Source organism: Maniola hyperantus, chromosome 17 (assembly GCF_902806685.2).
Source record: "Maniola hyperantus chromosome 17, iAphHyp1.2, whole genome shotgun sequence".
Taxonomy (NCBI): Eukaryota; Metazoa; Arthropoda; class Insecta; order Lepidoptera; family Nymphalidae; genus Maniola; species Maniola hyperantus.
The window spans coordinates 12,197,046-12,219,592 of NC_048552.1; the positions used below are offsets into that span (position 1 = coordinate 12,197,046).

General features: G+C 39.6%; 3 protein-coding genes across 3 annotated transcripts; 1 reads left to right on the plus strand and 2 right to left on the minus strand.

Annotated features, from left to right (window-relative positions):
- Nucleotides 1-1,831: 1,831 nt before the first annotated feature.
- LOC117990270 (3'-5' RNA helicase YTHDC2-like) lies at nucleotides 1,832-15,533 on the minus strand. The gene is made up of 13 exons (XM_034977734.2): nucleotides 15,169-15,533; nucleotides 14,045-14,271; nucleotides 13,726-13,827; nucleotides 12,262-12,408; nucleotides 11,577-11,724; nucleotides 10,644-10,791; nucleotides 9,872-10,047; nucleotides 8,732-8,856; nucleotides 7,563-7,704; nucleotides 6,704-7,018; nucleotides 4,440-6,433; nucleotides 3,572-3,702; nucleotides 1,832-2,856 (listed from the first exon to the last, which is right to left on the minus strand). Exons 1-13 carry the CDS (start codon nucleotides 15,380-15,382, stop codon nucleotides 2,658-2,660), a joined length of 4,068 nt encoding a protein of 1,355 aa, XP_034833625.1. The 5' UTR covers nucleotides 15,383-15,533; the 3' UTR covers nucleotides 1,832-2,657.
- A 387-nt stretch (nucleotides 15,534-15,920) lies between these two features.
- On the plus strand, nucleotides 15,921-17,505 carry LOC117990181 (RNA-binding protein NOB1). Its single transcript, XM_069504191.1, has one exon. It carries the CDS (start codon nucleotides 16,085-16,087, stop codon nucleotides 17,426-17,428), a length of 1,344 nt encoding a protein of 447 aa, XP_069360292.1. The 5' UTR covers nucleotides 15,921-16,084; the 3' UTR covers nucleotides 17,429-17,505.
- A 186-nt stretch (nucleotides 17,506-17,691) lies between these two features.
- LOC117990180 (FAM172 family protein homolog CG10038) lies at nucleotides 17,692-22,075 on the minus strand. Its single transcript, XM_034977648.2, has 6 exons — nucleotides 21,724-22,075; nucleotides 20,791-21,088; nucleotides 20,118-20,273; nucleotides 19,373-19,568; nucleotides 19,077-19,161; nucleotides 17,692-18,380 (listed from the first exon to the last, which is right to left on the minus strand). Exons 1-6 carry the CDS (start codon nucleotides 21,770-21,772, stop codon nucleotides 18,295-18,297), a joined length of 870 nt encoding a protein of 289 aa, XP_034833539.1. The 5' UTR covers nucleotides 21,773-22,075; the 3' UTR covers nucleotides 17,692-18,294.
- Nucleotides 22,076-22,547: the final 472 nt, after the last annotated feature.

A 22,547-nucleotide genomic window follows, 5' to 3' on the forward strand; every position in this document is an offset into this window, starting at 1 on the left:
ATTTGTCAGACATACAGTACGCGGCAGAAAGTAATGTACATCGGCCTTTAGAATGACATTTCGGCTTTGTAGTTTTTTGTCTCTGTCACTCATACCTGCATGACGTTTTGTCGGTCTCAACAACAGGGACAACGCTCTACAAATCTGCTATCTCCTTCTAAAGGTCGATGTACATTACTTAAGGCCGCGTACTGTACACAAAGTTCAAGTGAGCGTGTATTATTACAAAAATAAAAAATAAAACTGAAGAAAAGAATAAGCGACGCGAAACAGGCAAACATTTTTCCCGGCGCTTAAGACATTCTAAAGTTTCGTTTTTCACTTGTAACACTCTTTTATTGTTAGTTCGCGGTAAGAACATCCTATGCGCCAAGTACATAATATCGCGTCTTGTTTATCATTTGACTCAGTTAAGGAAAAATGAATTATAGCTGCGTATGATTTAACTATACTCTATCCACTGAGTTATGTAATCCCATACAAATGACGAGAAATCAGTGCGCGTTAACCAATTTGAGTGACCAACCAATCATAAATGAAAATATGTTTTCAGTACTACAATGTCACAGAACCTATGACATTAAAAAACCATACGAAATTAAATTCGAAAACATAGTTTCGTTTGTGATTGGTCGGCGACTTATTTTGAGTTAAAGCCGTGAAGAGTTTGTCATTTGTGTGGAATTAAATAACAGAGAGACCCTTATACTAACTTCTCTCCGTGGAAAGAGATCCATAGTTTGACTGATCGAGTGACGAGTAATAACTCACTGCCACGCAAAACTAAAACTAACCTAAATTAAAAGGGTCAAAAACATGCAATCCTTTTTAAACAATTTGAAAAGGAGGGCACTACTGTTTAGTAATTCTAATTTAAAATTTATATTTTTTAAATAACTGAATTAGGCTCAATTTACATTGAAGGGAAATCGAATAAAATATTACATAGCATAATTGACTATCTTCACAATGTACGGCACCAATTTCTACCGAGAAAGAAAATTCTCGCTCGAATTTTTCATTTGGGTAAGAAAATTGTGTTTTACTGGTGGAGAAAGTCAATATGCTATGTACCTAATGTTTTAGAAATTCGCTGCGATTCCCAATCAATGTAAATTAAGCCTTAAAACATTCATACATTTCGCGCCTAAATATTAAAAAAAAAAACCAAATATTGCCAAGTTCATTGAGAAAAATAAAAAATATTTTTTAATAGTCAACTTAAAGATAAAAATGTAAAATATAATATATAAAACTTTGCTACTTACTATATTACTTTTTACATTAGCAATCGGTTTCAAGGTGAACTATAAAGCGTATATAACACGTAAAATTTAACTCCTTACGCCCCATTTTAACTAATTACTGAGTCAAATTTTATGTCAAAAGTACGATTTTAGTCCTTATATTCTAAAGGTTCGTACGCACCTGAGCGGCGCGGCGCGGCGCTTCAGTCCGACTGCAGAACGCGTCACCTCAGGCCGCTCGACGGTGCCTACCGCACTACAACTTCAGTACGCGGCACCTCGCGTCACTTGCGCGTCACTTTTATACCCGTTCGCGTACGAGCGCGAAGCGCCGTGCCGCGCCGCTGGGTATGTCGCACTAGCGTCACTGCACTGCGCGTCGCTTCGCTGCGCTTCAAAATATTCTCTCCAGCCGTGCCGCGCGGCAACGCGCGGTGAAGCGCTGTGCAGCGCCGCTCTAGTGCGATATGCGCCATACAAAATGATAGAAATGATATTTTGACGCTCTGTGCCGCGACGTGCAGCTCGCTGAAGCGCCGCGCCGCGCCGCTCAGGTGCGTACGAACCTTAAAGGTGAAGAACCGTACTTTTGACATGACAAGTTAAAATGGCGCGTGAGAAGTAATTTTTTACGGACTATACAAAAGGCATTGCAACCCAAATTATGCTAAGTAATTAAATATGTTTTTTAAAAAGGCCAGTAAAATTGGCCAGGACATAGATTAATAATACTATTTATATAGTACGCTAGATATGCGATTGACGATGTGTTTACTAGATTTCCGCTATTTTCGCGCTGATAGCAGTGAGCGTTGTCGTCCCTGAGCTTAGACCATGTGGGAATTCCCACCGGTGCAGTCGAGTCGTGCACGTGTATTGTGTACGGAGGTAGCACTCACACTAATGCAAATCCAGCCAGATGCCGATGCGCGGAGTGCGGCGTGGCGCGCGGGCTGGTGTGCTCTGCTGCCGCGTTCGACACCGCACTGACGTCTATAAAATGCTATTGCGACGACTCTTATGTTAAGTTCAGGGATGACTATTTGTTTCGCACGGAATATACTCGGAACTAAAAATTAGTGATGGGACATCTGTCAACATAGTGTATTAGGACTATTTAACACAAAGTGCCAATCGTAATCCCCGGTACGCTCGGTGGGGCGGGTCAAATCGGCACAAAAATAGCTGTCATTTTGTATCTAGCGTACTGTGCAAATTGTATCTGTGGTATAAGTCCCGCAAATTGCTATTGCGCTGGAACCATGTCTCATTAACATCGAAATGACGTCATTTTGACGTCAGCCGAATCAATACCATCAGCTCGAAACTTCAGTCTAGTGCTGACGTTACGAAAATGGCGGTCACGCGCATTATCAATTAGCGGGATGTTTTTTCGGGAGGGTAACGTCACTACAGGTCCCCGGAGTGTTTCTGTATGGGTCGCGGCTGGTGCGGGTTGTGCGGTTGGTGCGGTTGGTGCGGCTGGTGCGGATGGCGGCGGCGCGGCGCCAGCGCGGCCAGCATCGCACGCCCCGCCGCGTTGCACAGCTCCGTGCCGTCGCGCGCGTTCGCCGCCCGGCCGCCGCCGCCCAGAGAGTTGGCTATATGCCTGTAACAAACCTATTTTGAACTCTGCGTCGCATTTGTCATTTTTAGGGTTCCGTATCTCCTGAGGAAAAGGAAAGCCATCTAGGATCACTTCGTTGTCTGTCTGTCGTGGGAAGTCTTGTCTTGTCCACCAAGGGAATCAAAACCTATAGGGTACTTCCCGTTGAATTGAATGAATAGAATTAGGTAGGTAGGTCTTTCGGTTTTCGGATTTATTTCTTTACTTGTACCTACCTAACTACCAATTTTCATGATTCTAGGTCAACGGGATAGGTTTTCTTGATGGTCAGTCATGGTCAGTCGACAGACAACAAAGTGACCCTACAAGGGTTTTCCTTTTGAGGTACGGAACCCTAAAAATCTGATAAAAAAGAGAAAAGTGCTATACAAGGCGCTGCTGAAATAGCAATTAACGACCTCGTTTAGTTTAAACTATGATGCTGATGCCCGCGAGGTTTTTCAAAAATCCCATGGGAACTCTTTGATTTATCGGGATAAAAAGTAGTCTATGTCACTCTGCAGGTCTTAATCTATACCCATGCAAAAAATCACGTCAATCCGTTGCACCGTTGCGACGCGATTGAAGGACAAACCAACAAACAAACATACTTTCGCATTTATAATATTGGTACTGATAATAAGGGTACTGATATTGGTCGGCCGTAAATAGCTTTATTTCCGGCGTGGCCACTGGACAGCAATGCAGTTTGACTCACCTGACCATGTGGTAGGGCACGTGTTGTGTGGAGATGAAGTCCAGATTGCCGCTCGTGTCGCTCAGGGACGCGGCGCCAGCGAACTTTGACGTGTTAGCGCACGAGAAGAACACGACCACGCGATGACCGTCCTACAAAAAAATTAACTATAATACTCTTTCGCGATCTGTTTCCTAAATTTATTTCGACCACCCATTGTGCCAGATCCTTCTTTCCACGCACATGCAAACTGTGGAATCAACTCCCATCGGCGGTGTTCCCACTAGATTACAACATAGGGTTATTTAAGGACCGGACCAACAAATTCCTGAAAGGCCGGCAACGCATTGGTGGTTCCTCTAGTACTGCAAATGTTCATGGGCGGCGGTAATCACTTAACATCAGGTGACCCGCCTGCTCGTTTGCTTGCCATTTTTATTTTAAAAATCAGGCCGCAGCACTGCGTGAGTTGAATTGCACTTTATTCCGTCGTAACAAGAGTCGCTATTTATTTAAGCGTCTTTGCGGAATGATCTTTCTGTAACTAGAATTTTAAAATTACACGTTCCAGATATAGAAAGATCACTTTTTATTATTTTGCTCTTATACTATTATTAGTATTAAGTATGTCTAAGGAGCCGCTGGATTCAGTGTCGCAAGACCGTGGTATGTGGAAGTCCCTACAGGGGACCTATGTCCAGCAGTGGACGTCTATCGATTGTTATTGATGATGACGATGATGGTGTGTAGTTCCATCTCCCACGAATCTTCTTTTTGTTGTGATTTTTAATTTTGAAATTTTCAACTCGTTTGATAAGGTACTCAAGGGGTTTTTGATGATTCAAAAAGTACAACCGCTCGTTATTTTAATAAATACTCATAAACTTACCTGTTTAATTTTCTGCAACTTCTTTCCAGTATTTTGCGTGAAAGGAAAACTGGTCCCGTTTTGAGCAGCCTCCACACTGTGCAGGTCGTCCGCTTTCACCACAAAATATCTCGTGCTGCCCTCGTTGTTCTCCGCGTACTTCTCTATATTCGCCAACAAAGTTTTACCATTTGGGGACATGGGACTTTTCGGGCCACTATAAGACTGCGGGGAAAACCCTTGAGGCATCCCATCGTTCCTCCAACCGGGCCTTTGGCCGTTCCTGCTCTGGTAGTAGTTGTTTTGTTGGTAATAATTATTTTGGTTCCCGAAGTCATTTTGACTTTGGTTGTATTGAGGGTATTTGTACGAGTTATTTTCGTTTCGATACTGTTCTTCTTCTACCCGCATACGCCAATTCGGCGAGTCGACAGTTAAAGGCTTCGGGCGCTGTCCTATTCCACTAGGTTGATTCAATCCTACGTTTTTTTCTTCGGCTCCCAGAACGTGGACTACGGTGCTTAGGATTTGTTCGTCGAGTGGGGTCATAGGTTTAGCCGGGTTGGACATTCTACGGATGACCAAAGCGCACAGTTTCTGCCTCAAGTAGTAAACGCTTATAGCGTCGGATGCGTCCGCTGTGAACGCCATCCAATCGTCCAAAGTTAGGACAGCCGTATCAGGGGACATATTGTCTTCAGCCTCACTATCCGAATCGCTCGATAAGCCCGGAGGATTCGCCCTTTGGGTTAAAGCCCCGGCTGGTAATCTTATCGGACCGCTGAATAAAGCGACCGTTAACGGAGTAACCAATGTAGTGCATCGGATAAAACAGAACCGTCCAACCCGAGAAATTTCCTCGAAAACAACCCAGTCTGTCGGCAAATTTTGTACAGATTTTTGAGATCCTGTCACTCCACCTCCGCGATGTAAAGTCGAACTTGGATGGAACGCCACTTTCACTTCCTTAGAGGTCCTTAATGTGCAAGAATCGCGGTCTACTCTTGCTATTGAGGGATACAATCCACTAACAAGCACAGCCTTAACTACATGCCACTTTTCAGAGTTCAAATTCACGTCTTTAATATCGCCCGAACCTCTAGCTTTGACTAAACACAAAGCTCTCAATTGAGCTAATAGTTGAGATCGATATCCCACGATCATTTCCATGGTAGCACCGCATATTAAATTTTTTGAGCAAAACGATTTTTCTGTGCCATTCTGTCTGGCGCATTGCCAGGCTTGGAAAGCTCTCAACAACGCCATATGATCAGAGTAACTGTCAGCAGCAAATTCTTTTCGAGCTAAACCACCTTTTTTCCTATTTTCCGGATTCATAGATATTTGGAAGGGCTCTTTATTCGCCAAACTGCATACAATCGTCAAAATCGGGTCTAGACATTTCATGACGCATGCGTATAACAACATTTTGCCTAACTTCGGTTCGACGGTGAGATCTAGTAAATGCTGACCGATTTCGGTCAAATCTTCCATAGGGGTTAAGGCACCGATTGTTTTTAGTAAAGAGACAGCGTTGCGGACGGCCAGAAACGACGGTGGTTCTAAGGCTTTTGACAAGAAGTCTGCGATTGGCGTGTTTCCAGGAGACAACAATTTCGTGTGAAGGCACAACTCTTGGAGGGGAACTCTTAAAATTTCTGGCACAGAATTTAATGGAAGGGTTTTAAACCGCCGTTTAGAACACATATGGAAGCAATGCCCAGGTTTCGTCCTCCCCGCTCGCCCCGCCCTCTGTTGACAACAAGCCCTCGAAGTCCAAACACATTGCAGCGAACAAACTCCCCCGTTCGACTCATAATACTTTTCTTTAACCTTACACGAGTCGATAACGTAAACTACGTCGTCGATCGTAATCGAAGTCTCGGCTATGTTTGTGGAAATGATAATTTTTCTAGCGTTGGGTAGAGGGTTGAACACTTTCTTTTGGTCCAAAGTTTGCATGTTGCTGTGTAATGTGAATATTTGGTACTTCATGACCGTCATTTCTGTGCAACCTTGAATGTAAGAAAAATTTATTTTTAAAACACAACGGTACAATAACATTGCGATGGCGATTACATATTATACAAAATTACATATTATATATTATTACTTCCTAGAGTTTTGTCTTTGGCTTCATCTGTTCAACCAGGCTAATATTCTAGACGGCTGAACCAATTTTAACAGAACTTTCATAAGCAGGTAAAAAATGTTTTCAGTGAGAAGTCCAGGCTATTTTTTACCTCAAAATTTTAGTCAGAAGACAAGAAAAAAGAGATAATCACCTTGAATTAAATCCCTGAGCGTCACAATATCATCATATCCCGGTAAGAAGACCAATATGCTCCCTTTGGGCATATTCAGGTGTATATGCTTCACCAAAGCCAACATCAGATCATGGTCTATCAGCTCCTCTGAGACAGCATGGTTATAGACGTCTAGAAGGAAGTTGTCAGCTTGGCCGTCGTCTTCTGTGCTGTTCTTGGTATCCTCTGTGTGGTGGAAGGAGGCCAGAAGTTTGGCGCACTCGGTGTGCCCGTTCTCGAGTGCGTGGTCGTAGGCTGTTTTGCCGGTTTTGTCTTTGGTGGACGGGTCCGCGCCTAATAATAAAGGAATGTTTTTTTGAAAAAAAATAGAAGGAGGTACAAGTACTAAGTATTTTTCGGCAAATTTCGTATGCGCAAAATCCCACCCTGACGCCGACTAAAACCAAATGTACACCGACGAAATACACACCTTACTGCTTGACGATAAGATTTTGACACAGACTCGTGCTATGTCGCTCATAATTCGCGCGTACAAAACATGGCGCTTAGACAAGAATCAATAGCGGACGGACACGCGCTATGATTGGCTGAAATATTTTATAAATAAACATGTATAAATAAGCAATGTGTTGTAGTCTCGACCCTACAATAGGAAGATCTTCCTCCGAGCGGGTGTCCGACCACTGTATCTTAAAACTTGTAATTTATAATATAGTCTACTGGGATTAAAACTTCGTTAGTGTGATTCAGGCTTCATAGTGAACGATTGAAGATACTTGTGATGCCATCTAGTGAGATCGTTGTGAGGAGTCCGTCTTAGTAATTTTCGTATCGTTTCTATATGTAACAACGGCCACAAATAAATAGATGTGCTCACCGATGCGCAGGATCTGTTGCGCGGTGTCGGTGAGGCCGCGCGTGGCCGCCGCCATGAGCGCGGTTCGGCCGCATCGGGAGTGCGCGCACTCGGCCGGCACTCCTTCTGACAGGAACATATACAGGATCTGACTGAATGAATCCTGCCGACAACAAATAAGTTATTACTTACTCTTTATACCCATTAGTGAACCCTGAAACCCATAGTAAAAAGACTTAAAACATGGTACAAAAGGAAAAACCAGTCAAGTGTGAGTCGGACTCGCACACGAAGGATTCCGCACCAACGTATTTTTTAATTTGCATGCATGGCCATTTTGCAACTTTTATTATTTGTTGTGATAATGGAAATAGAAATACACAGTGAAAGCAATTATCAATCAGGGTGCATGAGGTCCAGCTCGCTGACAGACAGATGGACAGACAAACGGGAAGGATGAACGGACGGACAACAGTTAGCACCCTTCGGGCATGAATCCCTAAAAACTAACTGATAAACATTTTAACATACAGCTCAAGCCGTTGGGTCTAGAAACTTTGTATGTAGGTTCTCTCCTCTATAACATAGACTTCTACTATTTTTAACCGACTTCCAAAAAAAAGAAGGTGGTTCTTAATTCGGCCCGGTTTTTTTTCGACTTTTTATTTTATTTTTATGTATGTACATCCGATTTTTTCCAGGTTTCTGGACCGATTTGCAAAATATTTTTTTTAATCAGCAGAGGATGTTAAGGTGGTGGTCCCATTTAAATTTCTGGATCCAACTCCTTAATCCTGATGCTGCAGGGTTACTTCCCGCCTAAGTTATCAAGATTCAGGAAGTGTTCATAGTGAATTAATGTTGTAGGTACCAAGCAACGACTTTATACTTGAATTCCAAGTCCCAACTCCTCAACCCTGATGAGGTAGGGTACAGCACTCCTAAACTATAGTGATTCAGGAACTGCGGATGATGCAATATTATTTTTGGTGCCAAGCATAGACTACACCATTGAACTTCGAATGCCAACTCCTCAATGCTGATGCTGCAAGGTACTGAACTCCTAAGCCGTGGGGATTCAAAAAATATTGTAACACCACTTCACGTGTATTTTTTACAACAAAGATTTATGATTATGATGCCAGAGCAGGTTATCTAGTATCTTGTATAGTCATAAGACTAAAACTTACCAAACTACCCTCATTAAAACATTCATCCAAGAATTCGTCCATATCTGCCTGCAGAGCGGGATCTATTAATTGTGTCTCTTTCTCCTCCTTGGTACTGCTACTCTCTTTTGGAACTTGCTTCTGACCTGGAATATTATTTTATTTTTGTATAATGATGAGATGGCCTAAAATTGCCCAAGAGTCGTTGTATAGTGAAAAATACCAAGAGACCTAACTATATAAGTGTAATAAAATAACTTTACAAATAGTACTTTAAAAGACATAGAAATCTAGGAACTAGCGGGGTTTAAAAATCATTCTAAAAAGAAGCATTTTTATTTCCTGTTATTGTTTACTGCCATTTTATTTACAGCTAGTATATAGTAATAACCCCACGATCTAGGGTCAAAAATACTATTTATGATTAGTTTACACAGGAAAACCAACCCAAAAGTTTAATTTTATTTTTTTTAAAGAATATTAGCCATATTAAATGACGAATATTCCCCTTTCCTCTCCAACTAAGCGTCAGGCTCGTACTAGGAGTAGGTACCACAATTGTGCAACGGGCGGGGTTTCGGTTTTCAGTCCACTCCTTTACCGGTTGAGCTATTGAGGCTCTAAATTGTGACGCATTTTTTTTTTCTGGGGCAAACAATGTATTGGGCAGTGGCCATATCCTTTAAAAGATCTTATCCTTATCCTTTGTCATAATCTTTGCTTCAAATTCAATCCTCGTCTATTTTTAATTTCTAGATAGCGGAAACGCATTTTTCTTTTTAAATACAAAGTTTACATTTATTTTATTTACAATGTTACAAAGAGTGAATACACGATACAATTTAAAAAAAAGACTCAATACGATGATCTCTTACAACACATACTTAAGAACTTATGGATTATGCAAATTATTGCAAAGTTTCGGGTTGCTGATTACGAAAATCATTTTCATTTTCAATTTAAATCCTTAAACTGCGATATATATATATTTTAAATGCTTATGGACATTATTTTCGAGGTTGTTTAGCGTACCGATTACGACAATGATGTCAATTTTGGATATATATTTAAAAAAAACCTAAATTTTCATTATTATTTTTTAATGAAATTTTGATTATTTTGCGAAATTTGGGTAGCAATCCGATATTTTTTGTAACCAACCTTCCAAATGTGACCAATAGCTCTGCCCGCTGTTCATTTTGCCCTTCAGCTCTCGCTCTATGAGCGCCATCTTCTTAGTGCTGTAGTTGGTGATCTTCAGGATGTCTTCCAGATAGTGGCGTTGCACCTCGTGGAGTCGACCCGGGATCGTCATCACGGGGCAGTTGTTGAAGTATCTGTACGGGGAACAGATAACATTATCTTCTTAATATATAAAAACAAAAGTCCTAATTCACTGACTGACTCATGAAAACGTCCAGCACAAATTTTTGGATCTAAAAAGCTGAAATTTTGCAAAGAAGTTCCTTTTATAATGCAGACAAATAACAAGGGCGGATCTTTCAAAAATTCTTACAAAACATGGCGCGTAGACAACAACCAATAGCGGATGGACGCGCGCTATGATTGGCTGGGATATTTTCGCGCCATTCAAAAATAAGATTTCCGCGCGTACATCGGCGTAACATATATAAAAGTGGTAGCACTGTACCAACGTTCACATTTTTCTCACTGTTCTGTGGTATACTTTGCCTGTAGAATACAGTGCGACAAGGCTCTCCTGGCACTTGAATGACATTGACAGGGTGGCGCTGTTGGAGAACAAAGGCTAAGAATATTTTGGAATATTCAAACAAGAACAAAGGGGACACTTGACGGCAACGTTAGTTCCGGTTTTCGTCACGCGCCAAAATAGCCTTGTCGCACTGTAACTGTGAGGCTCAGGGGTAGAACCCAGAGCCGTAAAACCAATTAAAAAAAATTAACTGCTCACCTGGAGAATATCTGCGTGTCCATGGTAGCGGACATGAGCACCAGCTTGAGGTCCTTGAGGCGCGCCAGGGCGTCGCGCAGCGCGATGAGCAGGAAGTCGCTGAACTTGTCTCTCTCATGCACTTCGTCCACAAATATGTGAGTCACTCCTTTAGGAAAGTCAAAAGAAATGAAAATCACACTCGAAGGGTTCCGTACCATCGTACAGGAAATTACACTTTGTAATTTTATTTTGTGATGTCACCACAAATTCACGGTTTTCGGATTTATTCCTTTACTTGTGTTATAAGATTTATAGCTACTTACCTGTCAAATTTTATGATTCTAGGAATGGTAAGTAGCCTATAGGTTTTGATTCCCTTGATGGGTCTTGAAAGACATACATGCAAAAAATTGATCCTATAAAGGTTCCTTTTTTTCTTTTGAGGTACAGAACCCTAAAAATCACATCATTGTATTACCCTTACTGCACAATTGCCCCGTCTAGAAGATGGCTTAATAATAGTTAATACTTAATACAGACCTCGAATGGATTTTTTTTCAGGCGTTGCCTGAAAAAAAATCTAGGTAGTGTACCCACATACACTACTACAGCATTACGCTGAGGCCATTCCCCTATTTGGGACAGTTTTGCGCCACAGACACACATTCGGGTTTATGCCGATGCGTGTCTGTACGATGGTTATGATTATGGGTTTACAACCCAGGTATCTTTAAAACAAGAGTGAATAGGCATCTTCTAGGTAAACGCGACCCATCTTAGGCCACATCATCACTTTTCATCAGGTGTGATTGTGGTCAAGGGTATAATGAATTTAAAAAAAATGCCAGACAAGATTAATTTTTACTGTATTATTAATTTTTGTGTTTTGTATAACTGTAAACTGTGCGCTATGGTCCCAAATAAAAGATTATTATTATTATTATTAGTTGCCTGTGAGCGCGGTGTCGCCGGCCATGAGGGTCCGCAGCAGCACTCCGTTGGTGCAGTAGGTGAGAACGGTGCGCGGACTGACGCGCGACTCGAGGCGGATCTGGTACCCGATGGACTGGCCTATCTTCTCCATTCGCTCATAGGCTACCTGCAAATTATTTTACGTCATATTTTTCACTAGCGAGGACTGAACAAATTTCAAAACCCTATTTCACCCTTTTGAGTAGAATTTTCAAAAATCCTTTATTAGCGGATGCCTACGTCATAATAGCTATCTGCAGGCCAAATTTCAGCCCGATCCGTCCAATAGTTTGAGCTGTGCGTTGATAGATCAGTCAGTCAGTCACCCTTTCCTTGTATATATTTAGATTCATCCGTGTCCCACAGAGCTAGATATTATCACTAACTAGCTGATGTCCAAGAATTAATGTGCATGGATTTAGATTTTCAAAAATCCTGTTTTTTCCAGGACAAAATGTAACCTATGTCACTCTCCAGGTCTTTTACTATATCTATGCAAAAAATCATATCGATCCGTTGCTCTGTTGCGGTGTGGCCTCTGTTTAGGGTTCTGTTCCTCAAAAGGAAAAAAAGGAACCCTTATAGGATCACTTCATTGTCTGTCTGTCTGTCTGTCCGTCTTGTTTGTCGACAAACCTATATCTATATCTAGTTATTTCCTTACCCGTTCCGCAACAGAGACAGCAGAGATCCTCCGCGGCTGAGTGCAGTATATCCGCGCCGGTTGCTTGTGCTCATGACAGTGGTCCAGTATCAGCTGCGGCATCTGAGTGGTCTTGCCGCACCCCGTCGCCCCCGCTACTATTATCACCTAAAAGTTTGCTTGTTATGAGACCAGCCACAAAGCTATTAGGTATCTCACAGATACTTTTAAACCATCATCATCATTATTTTATTTTATTTTATTCGTTTTTTGCAATCAACAGCGATATCAATACTTATAATAAAACTGTAACAGGTCCAATTCTGTACATTGAAGATATTTTGAAATTTTTTTTTCGAGGGCACTCTATAATCGATACTGAACCCAAAACTGTAATTTTTTTCATTTTTGTCTGTCTGTCTGTCTGTCTCTCGGTCTGTCTGTCTGTCTGTCTGTATCACGGCCGCGCATCACGCTGAAACTACTGAATGGATTCCAATATACAATAAAATTTTACTTAATAACAGACTGAAAATAAGGCCAAATAGGATTACAATTTTTTACAGATTACTTAAATAGATATTAATTATAAATTTATAACAGTACGTTTGATAATTTAAACAAGCTTTACAATAATATAATAATATGAAAATATAAAAGTCAATTAACTAGTAAAAATACCTAGTAGGTGATTCACAACATATGTATGTGTGTGTGTATGTGTGTGTGTGTATGTGTGAGTGTATGTGTGTGTGTGGGTGTGTGTTTGTGTGTGGAAGAGAGAGTTTGCGTGAGTGCGTGCTTGTTGGTTATGATAATATGCGGATTTATGTACTTTTATATATACTAGTATAATTATTATCAGTTACATATTATTATTTTTCCGATGCAGTTTAATTATTTCCTTTTTTAATTGCATTTTGGACAGGTGAAAAAGGTCGAAGTCAGAGTAAATTTTATTATAGGTTCGCGCCAGGCGTAAAATTATCAACCGATAGACATCCACTGCTGGACATAGGTCTCTTGTAGGGATTTCCACATGCCACAGTCTTGCACTGCCAGAATCCAGCTGCTCCTTGCGACTCATTTGATGTGGTCTGTCCATCTAGTGGAGGGTCTTTCAACATCGCCACTCTGGCACCTTGGGCCAAATCTATCGCCTTTTTGAACTATGTGGCCTGCCCATTGCCACTTCAGCTTCGCAATCCGTATCTTTTAAATATTGTCTTAAGGATTGGTATTTTTTACACACAATGGAACAGGTTTTGTTTTTGAGAATATTTTTTAAAGCTGCAATAAATTTAGGCCAGGGCAAAGATATTTTACAACTCAAGGTAGTAAAAGCTCATGCATTTGTAACTTAAAAAGTAAATTTGTACGCTAAGTAAAAAGGCCATTCTGAATGAGTGCCGTGATTCAAAAGCACTGGAAAAGTTTATTTGAATAAAAAAAAAATATTTTTATAAGTTATTCATAGTTACACACCTGGTTGTGTAGGACAGCATTGATGAGGTCCTGTCTCTGTTCATACACCGGCAACTTCTCTCTGAACTTCAGTAGATCTGGGTTGTATGATGTGTTTGGGACCTGAAATCAAATAAACTTCATCATCATCATCAGCCTGTGGACGTCCACTGTTGGACATAGGCCTTCCCTAAAGAGCGCCACTACACCCGATCCTCAGCTTTCCTTATCCAGCCTCTTTATATTGTCGGTCCATCGTGCTGCAGGGCGTCCCACACTACGCTTGCTTAAACGCGGTCAGTCAGTCAGTCACCTTTTCCTTTTATATATTTAGATGTACCTGTGGCACACCATTGTTCAGCTGTCCCAGTGTCTTGTGAGCCAACTGTGGGCTCCTCTCTTTTTCGGGACAGCTGCTCAAGTCATCCTTCTCCTTGCTAGTGATGGGATATGCATTGAAAAGCTCTCCAATGCTGCAGCGCATGTTGCTATCCAAAATGAGTTTAGCATCATTCTGGATTATTGTGGAGCCAAGACGTTTGTATATTGTTAGGTAGCGGTTCACACCTGAGAAAATACAAAACATAATAAAGTCATTTTGAGCCTCGATAGCTCAACGGTTAAAGGAGCAGACTGGAATCCAAAAGGTCACCGGTTCAAACCCCACCTGTAGCACTATTGTCATACCTACTCCTAGCACAAGCTTAAAGCTTGGTTGGAGGGAAAAGGGGAATATTAGTCATCATGATAAACTTGGCTAATATACTTAAAAAAACATAGTGTCGCTACCTAATTACAATAACCATATAAATAATACAGTTTACTATTTTATTCTTTGAATAGAAAATATTTATTTAACAAACATAGTAAAAAATAATAGAATAAAAGCAAACTAATAAGTGTGCCTGCAAGAGTAGCGACACTATGTTAGTGAACAGACTACTGTATTATCTTTATCCTACGGGTAGTCATCATCATGATCAACCCACCACTGGCTCATTACAGAGCATGGGCCTCCTCTCTGCTTGAGAAAGGGTTTGGCCATAGTCCATTACACTGGCCAATTGCAGATTGGCAGACTACAGAAACCTTTGAAAACATTGTGGAGAAATCAGGATATCTACAATTTCTTCATTTAAACGGAGGAACTGACTGACTGATATATCGATATATAGATCAAATAACTGGATCTAGAAATTAGTGATTTTGTATGTAGGTTTTTTTTTTGAAACAGACCCCACTTAAGGATCTTTAGAAATGCCACCCAAGTCAAGCCAGTATGGTTTAACTAGTAACAAACAATGCCTTTAAACTTATAAAGGCACTTTTGTACTAATTTCTACTGCCCTATTTGCCTTTGGAACAGCATGTAATACGTATGTGTACCAATTACTATAAAAAGTAAATCACATATAGTTAAAATAAATAAGGTAATGGTATAAGGAATCAGATGTTTTTATTTACCTTTCCCGCGCGATTTAGACTTCAGTCCCAACTTTGCCACCGTCTCGTGGATGAAACCTCGCTCTTGAGCCGACAAGAAAGTCGGGAATTTGAGTTCTGTCTCATTTTCATCACTCAAAAACTTCTCGAGCTGGATCTTCAAAGCAATGCTCACGGACTCCGCGATTGGAAAGTGTTTATTGCCTATATTACGCTTGCCCTTCTTAGAACTCATTTCAAACGAATGAAAATTTAACTAATAAAAAGAACAATGAATTGTTTTACCTACTTTTAACATTGGGCTTTTACCGTGCTTTTAATTATAAAATAAGAGTTATTATGATTACCCCAACAAAATCACGACCAACGACAATCAAAAATTCCCCACTCCGTACATCCGGAGATAGATAAAAAGTTTTATACTCAGAATAAATACTTTTAGAAGTAGCCCACATTGGTCTTGCTCTTGGGTTTGTGCTTTTATTTCTGGTCGGTGGGTTTGTGTCATAGAGTAAAGTAATATAGTCAAAGTAATATAGGGTTTGTGTCATAGAGTAAAGTAATATAGTATAGTTATAGGTTTTTGTCTGTGGTTTGTGTGGTCTGTGGGTTTGTGTTTGATTTGGTGTTTCCCTTAAATGAATTATATACTATCTCTATGGTGTTTCCAGTGTATGACTTTACTCTATGATTTGGTGTTTGGTGGTGGTGGTGTTTGAGACGAAAAGCTCATTACATAGATTATCTACTATATACTAATTAGTTGCACCCATAGGTTGCACCAGTTGCACGTGTAAATTTTTCTATTTTCTAACTTATACCAATTTTTTTTTACTATAAACAGCAATATCCCAATAACTGATAACACAATAATTAAACAAATTGTGCTTCTAAAGATAAAGAATAACATTTGTTCAGTTTCATGTGAGGTTACACAATGTCTAAGAAAATTAAACACTTGGTCGTGGATACGACTGCGTTCATCCGAGCAGCCAATTTGCAGGACATCGCAGAATCTGTATACACAGTACAAGAGGTTGTCGAAGAGATAACCAACGACAGACAAAGGAGGAAACTCGTAGTGCTACCGTACGACTTGAAAATCAAGGATGTATTCACAGAAAACATCAAATTCGTTAGTGAGTTCGCGAAGAAAACTGGTGACTATACCAGCCTTTCTGCTACGGATATTAAGGTTATGGCTCTAACATATCAACTTGAAAAGGAGATTGTCGGCGCTGGACACCTTAAAACCGAACCAATGATACAAAAGACTATTAAAGTTACTGGGCTACCTGGTTTCAATTCTGATACAGATAAAAATACTCCAGTATCTGAAAAATTTGATGAAAACGAACTTGCTTCCCCTGAATTTAATGAAACAAACCATATTCTACCTATTTCAAATAATAAAAATGAAGAAAGATTAACTCCGAACCCAGCAGAAATAGATACAAATAAAATAGCTGACTTCCGAGTTGAAGATGGAAGAAATGTTGAAATTACTGTCAAAGATGGTGAAGAAAGTGATGATGACAGCAAACTAGCAGAGGAAATAGCCGATCAAATAAAAAATATGGATTTGAGAGATGAGAAAGAAGTTGATGACTGCATTGTTAAGGTTTCTGATGATGACGATGATGAGTCAGAAAGTGAGGAATCTGATAGTGATAATGGTGAGTGGATTACACCTAACAACTTTAAAGAGAAGAAGAAAGAACTAGGAGATGGAGAATTTGAGGACAGAAATGTAGATGTAGCGTGCATAACCTCCGATTTCGCCATGCAGAACGTTCTGAAACAAATTGGGTTATACGTAACATCTATAGATGGGAGGGTCATTAGACATTTACGGACATTCATTTTTCGTTGCACCACTTGCTTTAAAACAACGAGCATTATGACAAAACTGTTCTGCCCGAAATGTGGACATGCAACTTTAAAAAAGGTTTCTGTAAGTGTTGATGAGCATGGTAATCAACATATACATATAAATGGTAAAAAACCCTTAACAGCTAGAGGCAAAAAGTTTAGTTTGCCCACACCTAAAGGAGGCCAGCATTTTCAGTACCCTATATTAACAGAGGACCAGCATATTCATAAGAGGTTTGCAACAAAAATGGCTCGAAGCAAAACCAATGCTTTAGACCCCGACTACACCGCTGGCTTCTCTCCGTTTGTCATGAAAGATGTAAACTCCAAATCTGCAGTTCTAGGAGTGAGGGCGGACAAACAAGACGTTAAATACTGGATGAAACATTACTCTAAAGGAAAGAAATGAAATAAAAATCGAGTTTAAAAGTGTCATTTTATTTATGATTTGTCATATATATACATAATATATTAATTAAAACACAAGTTTATTTTTCATACATCCCTTCTTCTTATAGAAAATAACATGGCACTAACTACTTTTACAATGTGCAACAATCACTACCCATATTATATGCAAAAGTGTGTTTGTCCTTCAATCACGTCACAACGGAGCAATGGATTGATGTGATTTTTAACCGACTTCCAAAAAGGAGGTGGTTCTTTGCATGGAAGACCAAACAATGTAAACACTCTAACGAGTACATTTACCTTAGTAAATTCGCTGACAATTAATCGAGTAAGTTACTTATGTGAGTACAATTTAGTACTTACAGTACGCGGCTGAAAGTAATGTACACCAACCTTTAGAAGAAGATAGCAGATTTGTAGTGTTGTCACTGACAAAACATAAAAGACGTTTTGTCGGCCTCAACGAACGAGATATGAGTGACAGAGACAGCTCTACAAAGCAGAAATGTCATTCTAAAGGCCGATGTATATGTTTACTGCTGCGTACTTTCGTCTGCAGCGATTACACCTGTAATCACTGCCTAAGACCTGGAGAGTGACTTAGACTTTTTTATCCTGGAAAATCAAAGAGTTCCATGTTCCAAAACTAAAGCCACATGGATGAAGTCGTAGGTATCAGCTAGTTACTTATAATTAATTATGTTTACCTTCCTATCCATAAAAGTTGTGTTTAAGGCCTCAATATGATAAAAAGTCTTTCTTATAAGATGTGCCTTTAAAATTTCGTGCATTAGGTATGTGTATTTTCATATCACAATTTAATAATATAATTCAAATTCAATTCATTTGTGATTCCGATGAGGTTCATACTTTTTCTTTTAATTTTTCTTCAATAAAAGTAAAAACTGAGTCTATGCATTTACATGATGTCATTTCGTGTTTTGGATGACCTGGAAAAAGAAAAACTGGTTAAGTGCATTGCTATGCTAGTTGCTAAATTTTTTTTAGATATCTTGCTAAAAGATATCTAAAAAATTTATTAAAAGTATGCTCCTGAAAAAAGCATATTGCACAATTGAAGATTATCTAAATGATAAGAGAGCGCGTGGATTTGACCTGCAGCTCGTTCCAGCAACGCGCGGGACTGCAAATACTTTTTATACATGGCATAATATCATATATCAAATCTTTCAAAAGAGCAACCGCCGAGTTTCTTGCTGGTTATCGATAGGAAAGGCATTCCGAACCAATGGTAGATGCATCTGACGATTCAAAAATACTTGTAAAGTATAATTGAAGAAAAAAAAAATTTTCGCTGTGTAGTGGTAACAGCTAACTGTGCTAAATAACTTTACAGCTCAAATTGATTTTTTTAAAATCCTGTGACAGGTAGGCAGAGATCACTATCCATATTATAAACGCGAAAGTGTGTTTGTTGGTTTGTCCTTCAATCACGTTGCAACGGGTCGACGTGATTTGTTGCACGGATATAGTTAAAGACCTGGAGAGTGACATAGGCTACTTTTTATCCCGGAAGATCAAACAGCTCCCATGGAATTTGAAGACCCAAATCCACGCTAACGAAATCGCGGGCCTCAGCTAGTATTTACTATGTTGTTTTCAATACCACTTTTCGTAAACCTTACCAGCTGAAACTCTTGTGATGTCAAAGTCTGGAGTGTTCATTGGAGTATCTAACGGTGAAGTACTTGAAATCCAGTTTCTTGATACCTGAAATGTGATTTCATAACTTTTACTGAATAGATAGACATTTATTTGAGGCAGCTTATGGGTATTTCTGACATAGTTTATATAAAAAAAAAACCGGCCAAGTGCGAGTCAGGCTCGCGGAATGAGGGTTCCGTACCACAGTCGTATTTTTTCGACATTTTGCACGATAATTCACAAACTATAATTGTAAAGAAAATTGTAATAAACTTACTTTCTTCAAGTGTTTTGAAATCTTGGCACCAGAAAACCCATGAACTGAATCTGTCAACGCCACTGCTTTGACTCTGTTCTCAAACTGCTTCTTCTGTTTATCTGCCAGCATGACGGTGAGGACGCCTCCGTAGCTGTGAGCCACTAGTACAATGCTTGAAGCTTTGCTCTTTGTTATATAGGTGTCCCACGTATACCTGGAATTGATAAGCAACATTTGAGCACTTTAGATTTAGATATGATCTTAAATACTAAACTCTAAATAACAAACTTGGCTAACATGTATCAGAATAAAAAGTAGCCCATATGACTCTCCAGGTCTTCATCCAGGTCTCCATGTAGATAACGGGTGCATACCACAATTAATTCGATGGTTTTATTTGTCGATATTTCAACCCAATTTTACAGGTCATGGTCTCGACGGGACCACAAACAGACCCATAAAGGGATAGGACATTAAAATAATATGTCGTTAAACCACGAAATAAGCTTAAAACATCTTACTAATGTTATAAATGCCACAATTTTGCATTTTTTCGTGTTTGTTGGTTTGCCCTTCAGTCATGCAGCAACAGAGGAATGGATCGACGTGATTTTTTGCATGGGTATGGTCAAAGGCCCTGGAGTGACAGAGGTTACTTTTTATCCCGGAAAATGAAAGAGTTCCCACAGGATCTTCAAAAACCTAAATCCACGCGGACGAAGTCGCGGGCATCAGGTAGTAACTACTACAAAGAAAGTCATACATAGTATGTTCTTCAGCCATACTGCTATGTTTGATCTTCCTGTCTTCGCGATAGTTGTCGTTGCAATTCAGTACCATGATGCCATAGCCCCTCCTCAGCGCTTGTCTGATGTAGGGGATTTGAGTGCCAGAGTCCAGATTGTCGTTGATTATGAGCCTGTAATTAAAAGAAAAACTTTTTAGGGTTCTATACCCCACACCCAGATTCTAGTTCTAGACCCTATTACTACTTTACACTACGTGTAAACTAAAACCGGCCAAGTGCGAGTTAGGCTCGCGCAACGAGGGTTCCGTATTTTTTCGACATTTTGCACGATAATTCAAAAACTATGATGCGTAAAAAGAAATAAAAATCTTTTTTAGAATGCCCAGGTGAAGCCCTTTCATATGATACCCGACTTGATATAGTTATCTTACTTTGATAATAGAAAATACTAATTTTAAGTTCATGACCACAATTGAATTTTTTTGTGTGACATAACCACAAATTCACGGTTTTCAGATTTTTCTCCTAACATCTGATACCTACCTACCTGCCAAATTTCATGATTTTAGGTCAACGGGAAGCACCCTGTAGGTTTCTTGACAGACCAACAGACAGACAATAAAGTGATCCTATAAGGGTTCTGTTTTTCCTTTTGAGGTATGGAACCCTAAAAACATGTAATACTTACGAGCGAGCCCACTGGCCAGCTCTCACCGCCCCAGAGCCATGTATCAACACCATCAACACATCTTTCTTATCATAATCTTTGGACACAAATATAAATGTCCCATCTTCCTCTGTACTCCCTATGGGCACTGGCAGTCTGTATAATTCCTCTTTCTCTAACAAATGGTATATGTAGTCGGTGATCGCTGCACCAAGAACTTCATAATGGGCCTGGCATTCTTGGTGATCATTGCTGATGTTGAATTGGAATTGTTCATTGCCTGGTTGTCCATTTTTGTCTATTTTTCTTAATTGTCCATCTGTGAAGGAGTTAGAACTTTAGCTTTATTAGAATACTAGCTGATGCCCGCGACTTTGTCCGCGTGGAATTAGGTTTTTAAAAATCCCATGGGAACTCTTTGATTTTCCGGGATAAAAAGTAGCCTATGTCACTCTCCAGGTCTTCATGCAAAAAATCACGTCAATCCGTTGCACCGTTGCGACGTGGTTGAAGGACAAACCAATAAACCAACAAAACAAACACACTTTCACATTTATAATAAGGGTACTGATACAGTAAGCGGCAGAAAGTAATGTATATCGGCCTTTAGAATGGCATTTCGGCTTTGTAGAGCACTGTCTCTGTCGGTCATTCCTTTATGATGTTTTGTCGGTCTCAACAACAGAGACAATGCTCTACAAATCTGCTGTCTCCTTCTAAATTTTGATTACATTACTTTCTGCCGCGTACTGTACTTCCAGATTTATATGCATTGATTTTTTTAATCCAGTGGAAAGTCTTTGATTTATGGTATAAAAAGTAGCTTATGCTTATGATTTTAGGTTGCAAGCTATTTCTGTTTCAAATTCCATCAAAATTGGTTCAGTGGTGGTGAAGTCTGTTATAGGATACGGACACATTTTGCAGTTATAATATTATTATGGATTATAATACCTGAGTTAAACGCATAGCCTAACTCCGTGATAGTTTTGTTAGAGACCATAGTCTTGTTGGGTGTTAAACAATAGTTATTTGGGTCAGTAAAAAACACTTTTGGGTCTTTTGGGCCTTTGCTGAAAGATTGTTTACAAAACTGGAGAAGGTTTACTCATGAATTTTATCTTGTATATTCTTACTAAAGAGTAAAGAAAAATTAAACGAAGGTTTTGTTGCAGTCGAAGGGTGTATGTTTTACTATTTAACTTGCTGAATTTTACCAAATTTTACTAGATTTGTAATCAAACGCAAAAAACATTTTTACAATAAAAAATCACATAATCCCAAAAAAGTATTTCGTTTTATCACTGGTCTGTGGTTTTTTTGTTCACTAGTGTGGTGTATTCTGTGGTGGTATGGTGAGGTGGGTTTTGTTTCCGTGGTTTCCTATATGTTACTGGTCTGTGGTTTTGTTTTTCAACTGACTTTACGGCTCTGGATTCAAGCTTTTTTCATGGAGGTAAATAATGAATATGGGCCAAAACCCAGAGCTGTAAAGCCAGTTAAAAAGTGAAAAAAAAACCATACAGTCGAATTGAGAACCTCCTCCTTTTTTTGAAGTCGGTTAAAAACTATTTAAAACTCAGACTATAATAGACTTGTTCATACTTGACGTGCGTGCTCATTGATCACCACAGAAGTACTTCCAGTACTACCTTACTAATTCACTAATTCCTATGTCGATGTTGATCACAGAGTACTTTTTACATATGTCATTCATGTGAAAACCATATTTTGACATTATACTCGTGCTACGTCCTCGAATCAGTAACGTCTAGATA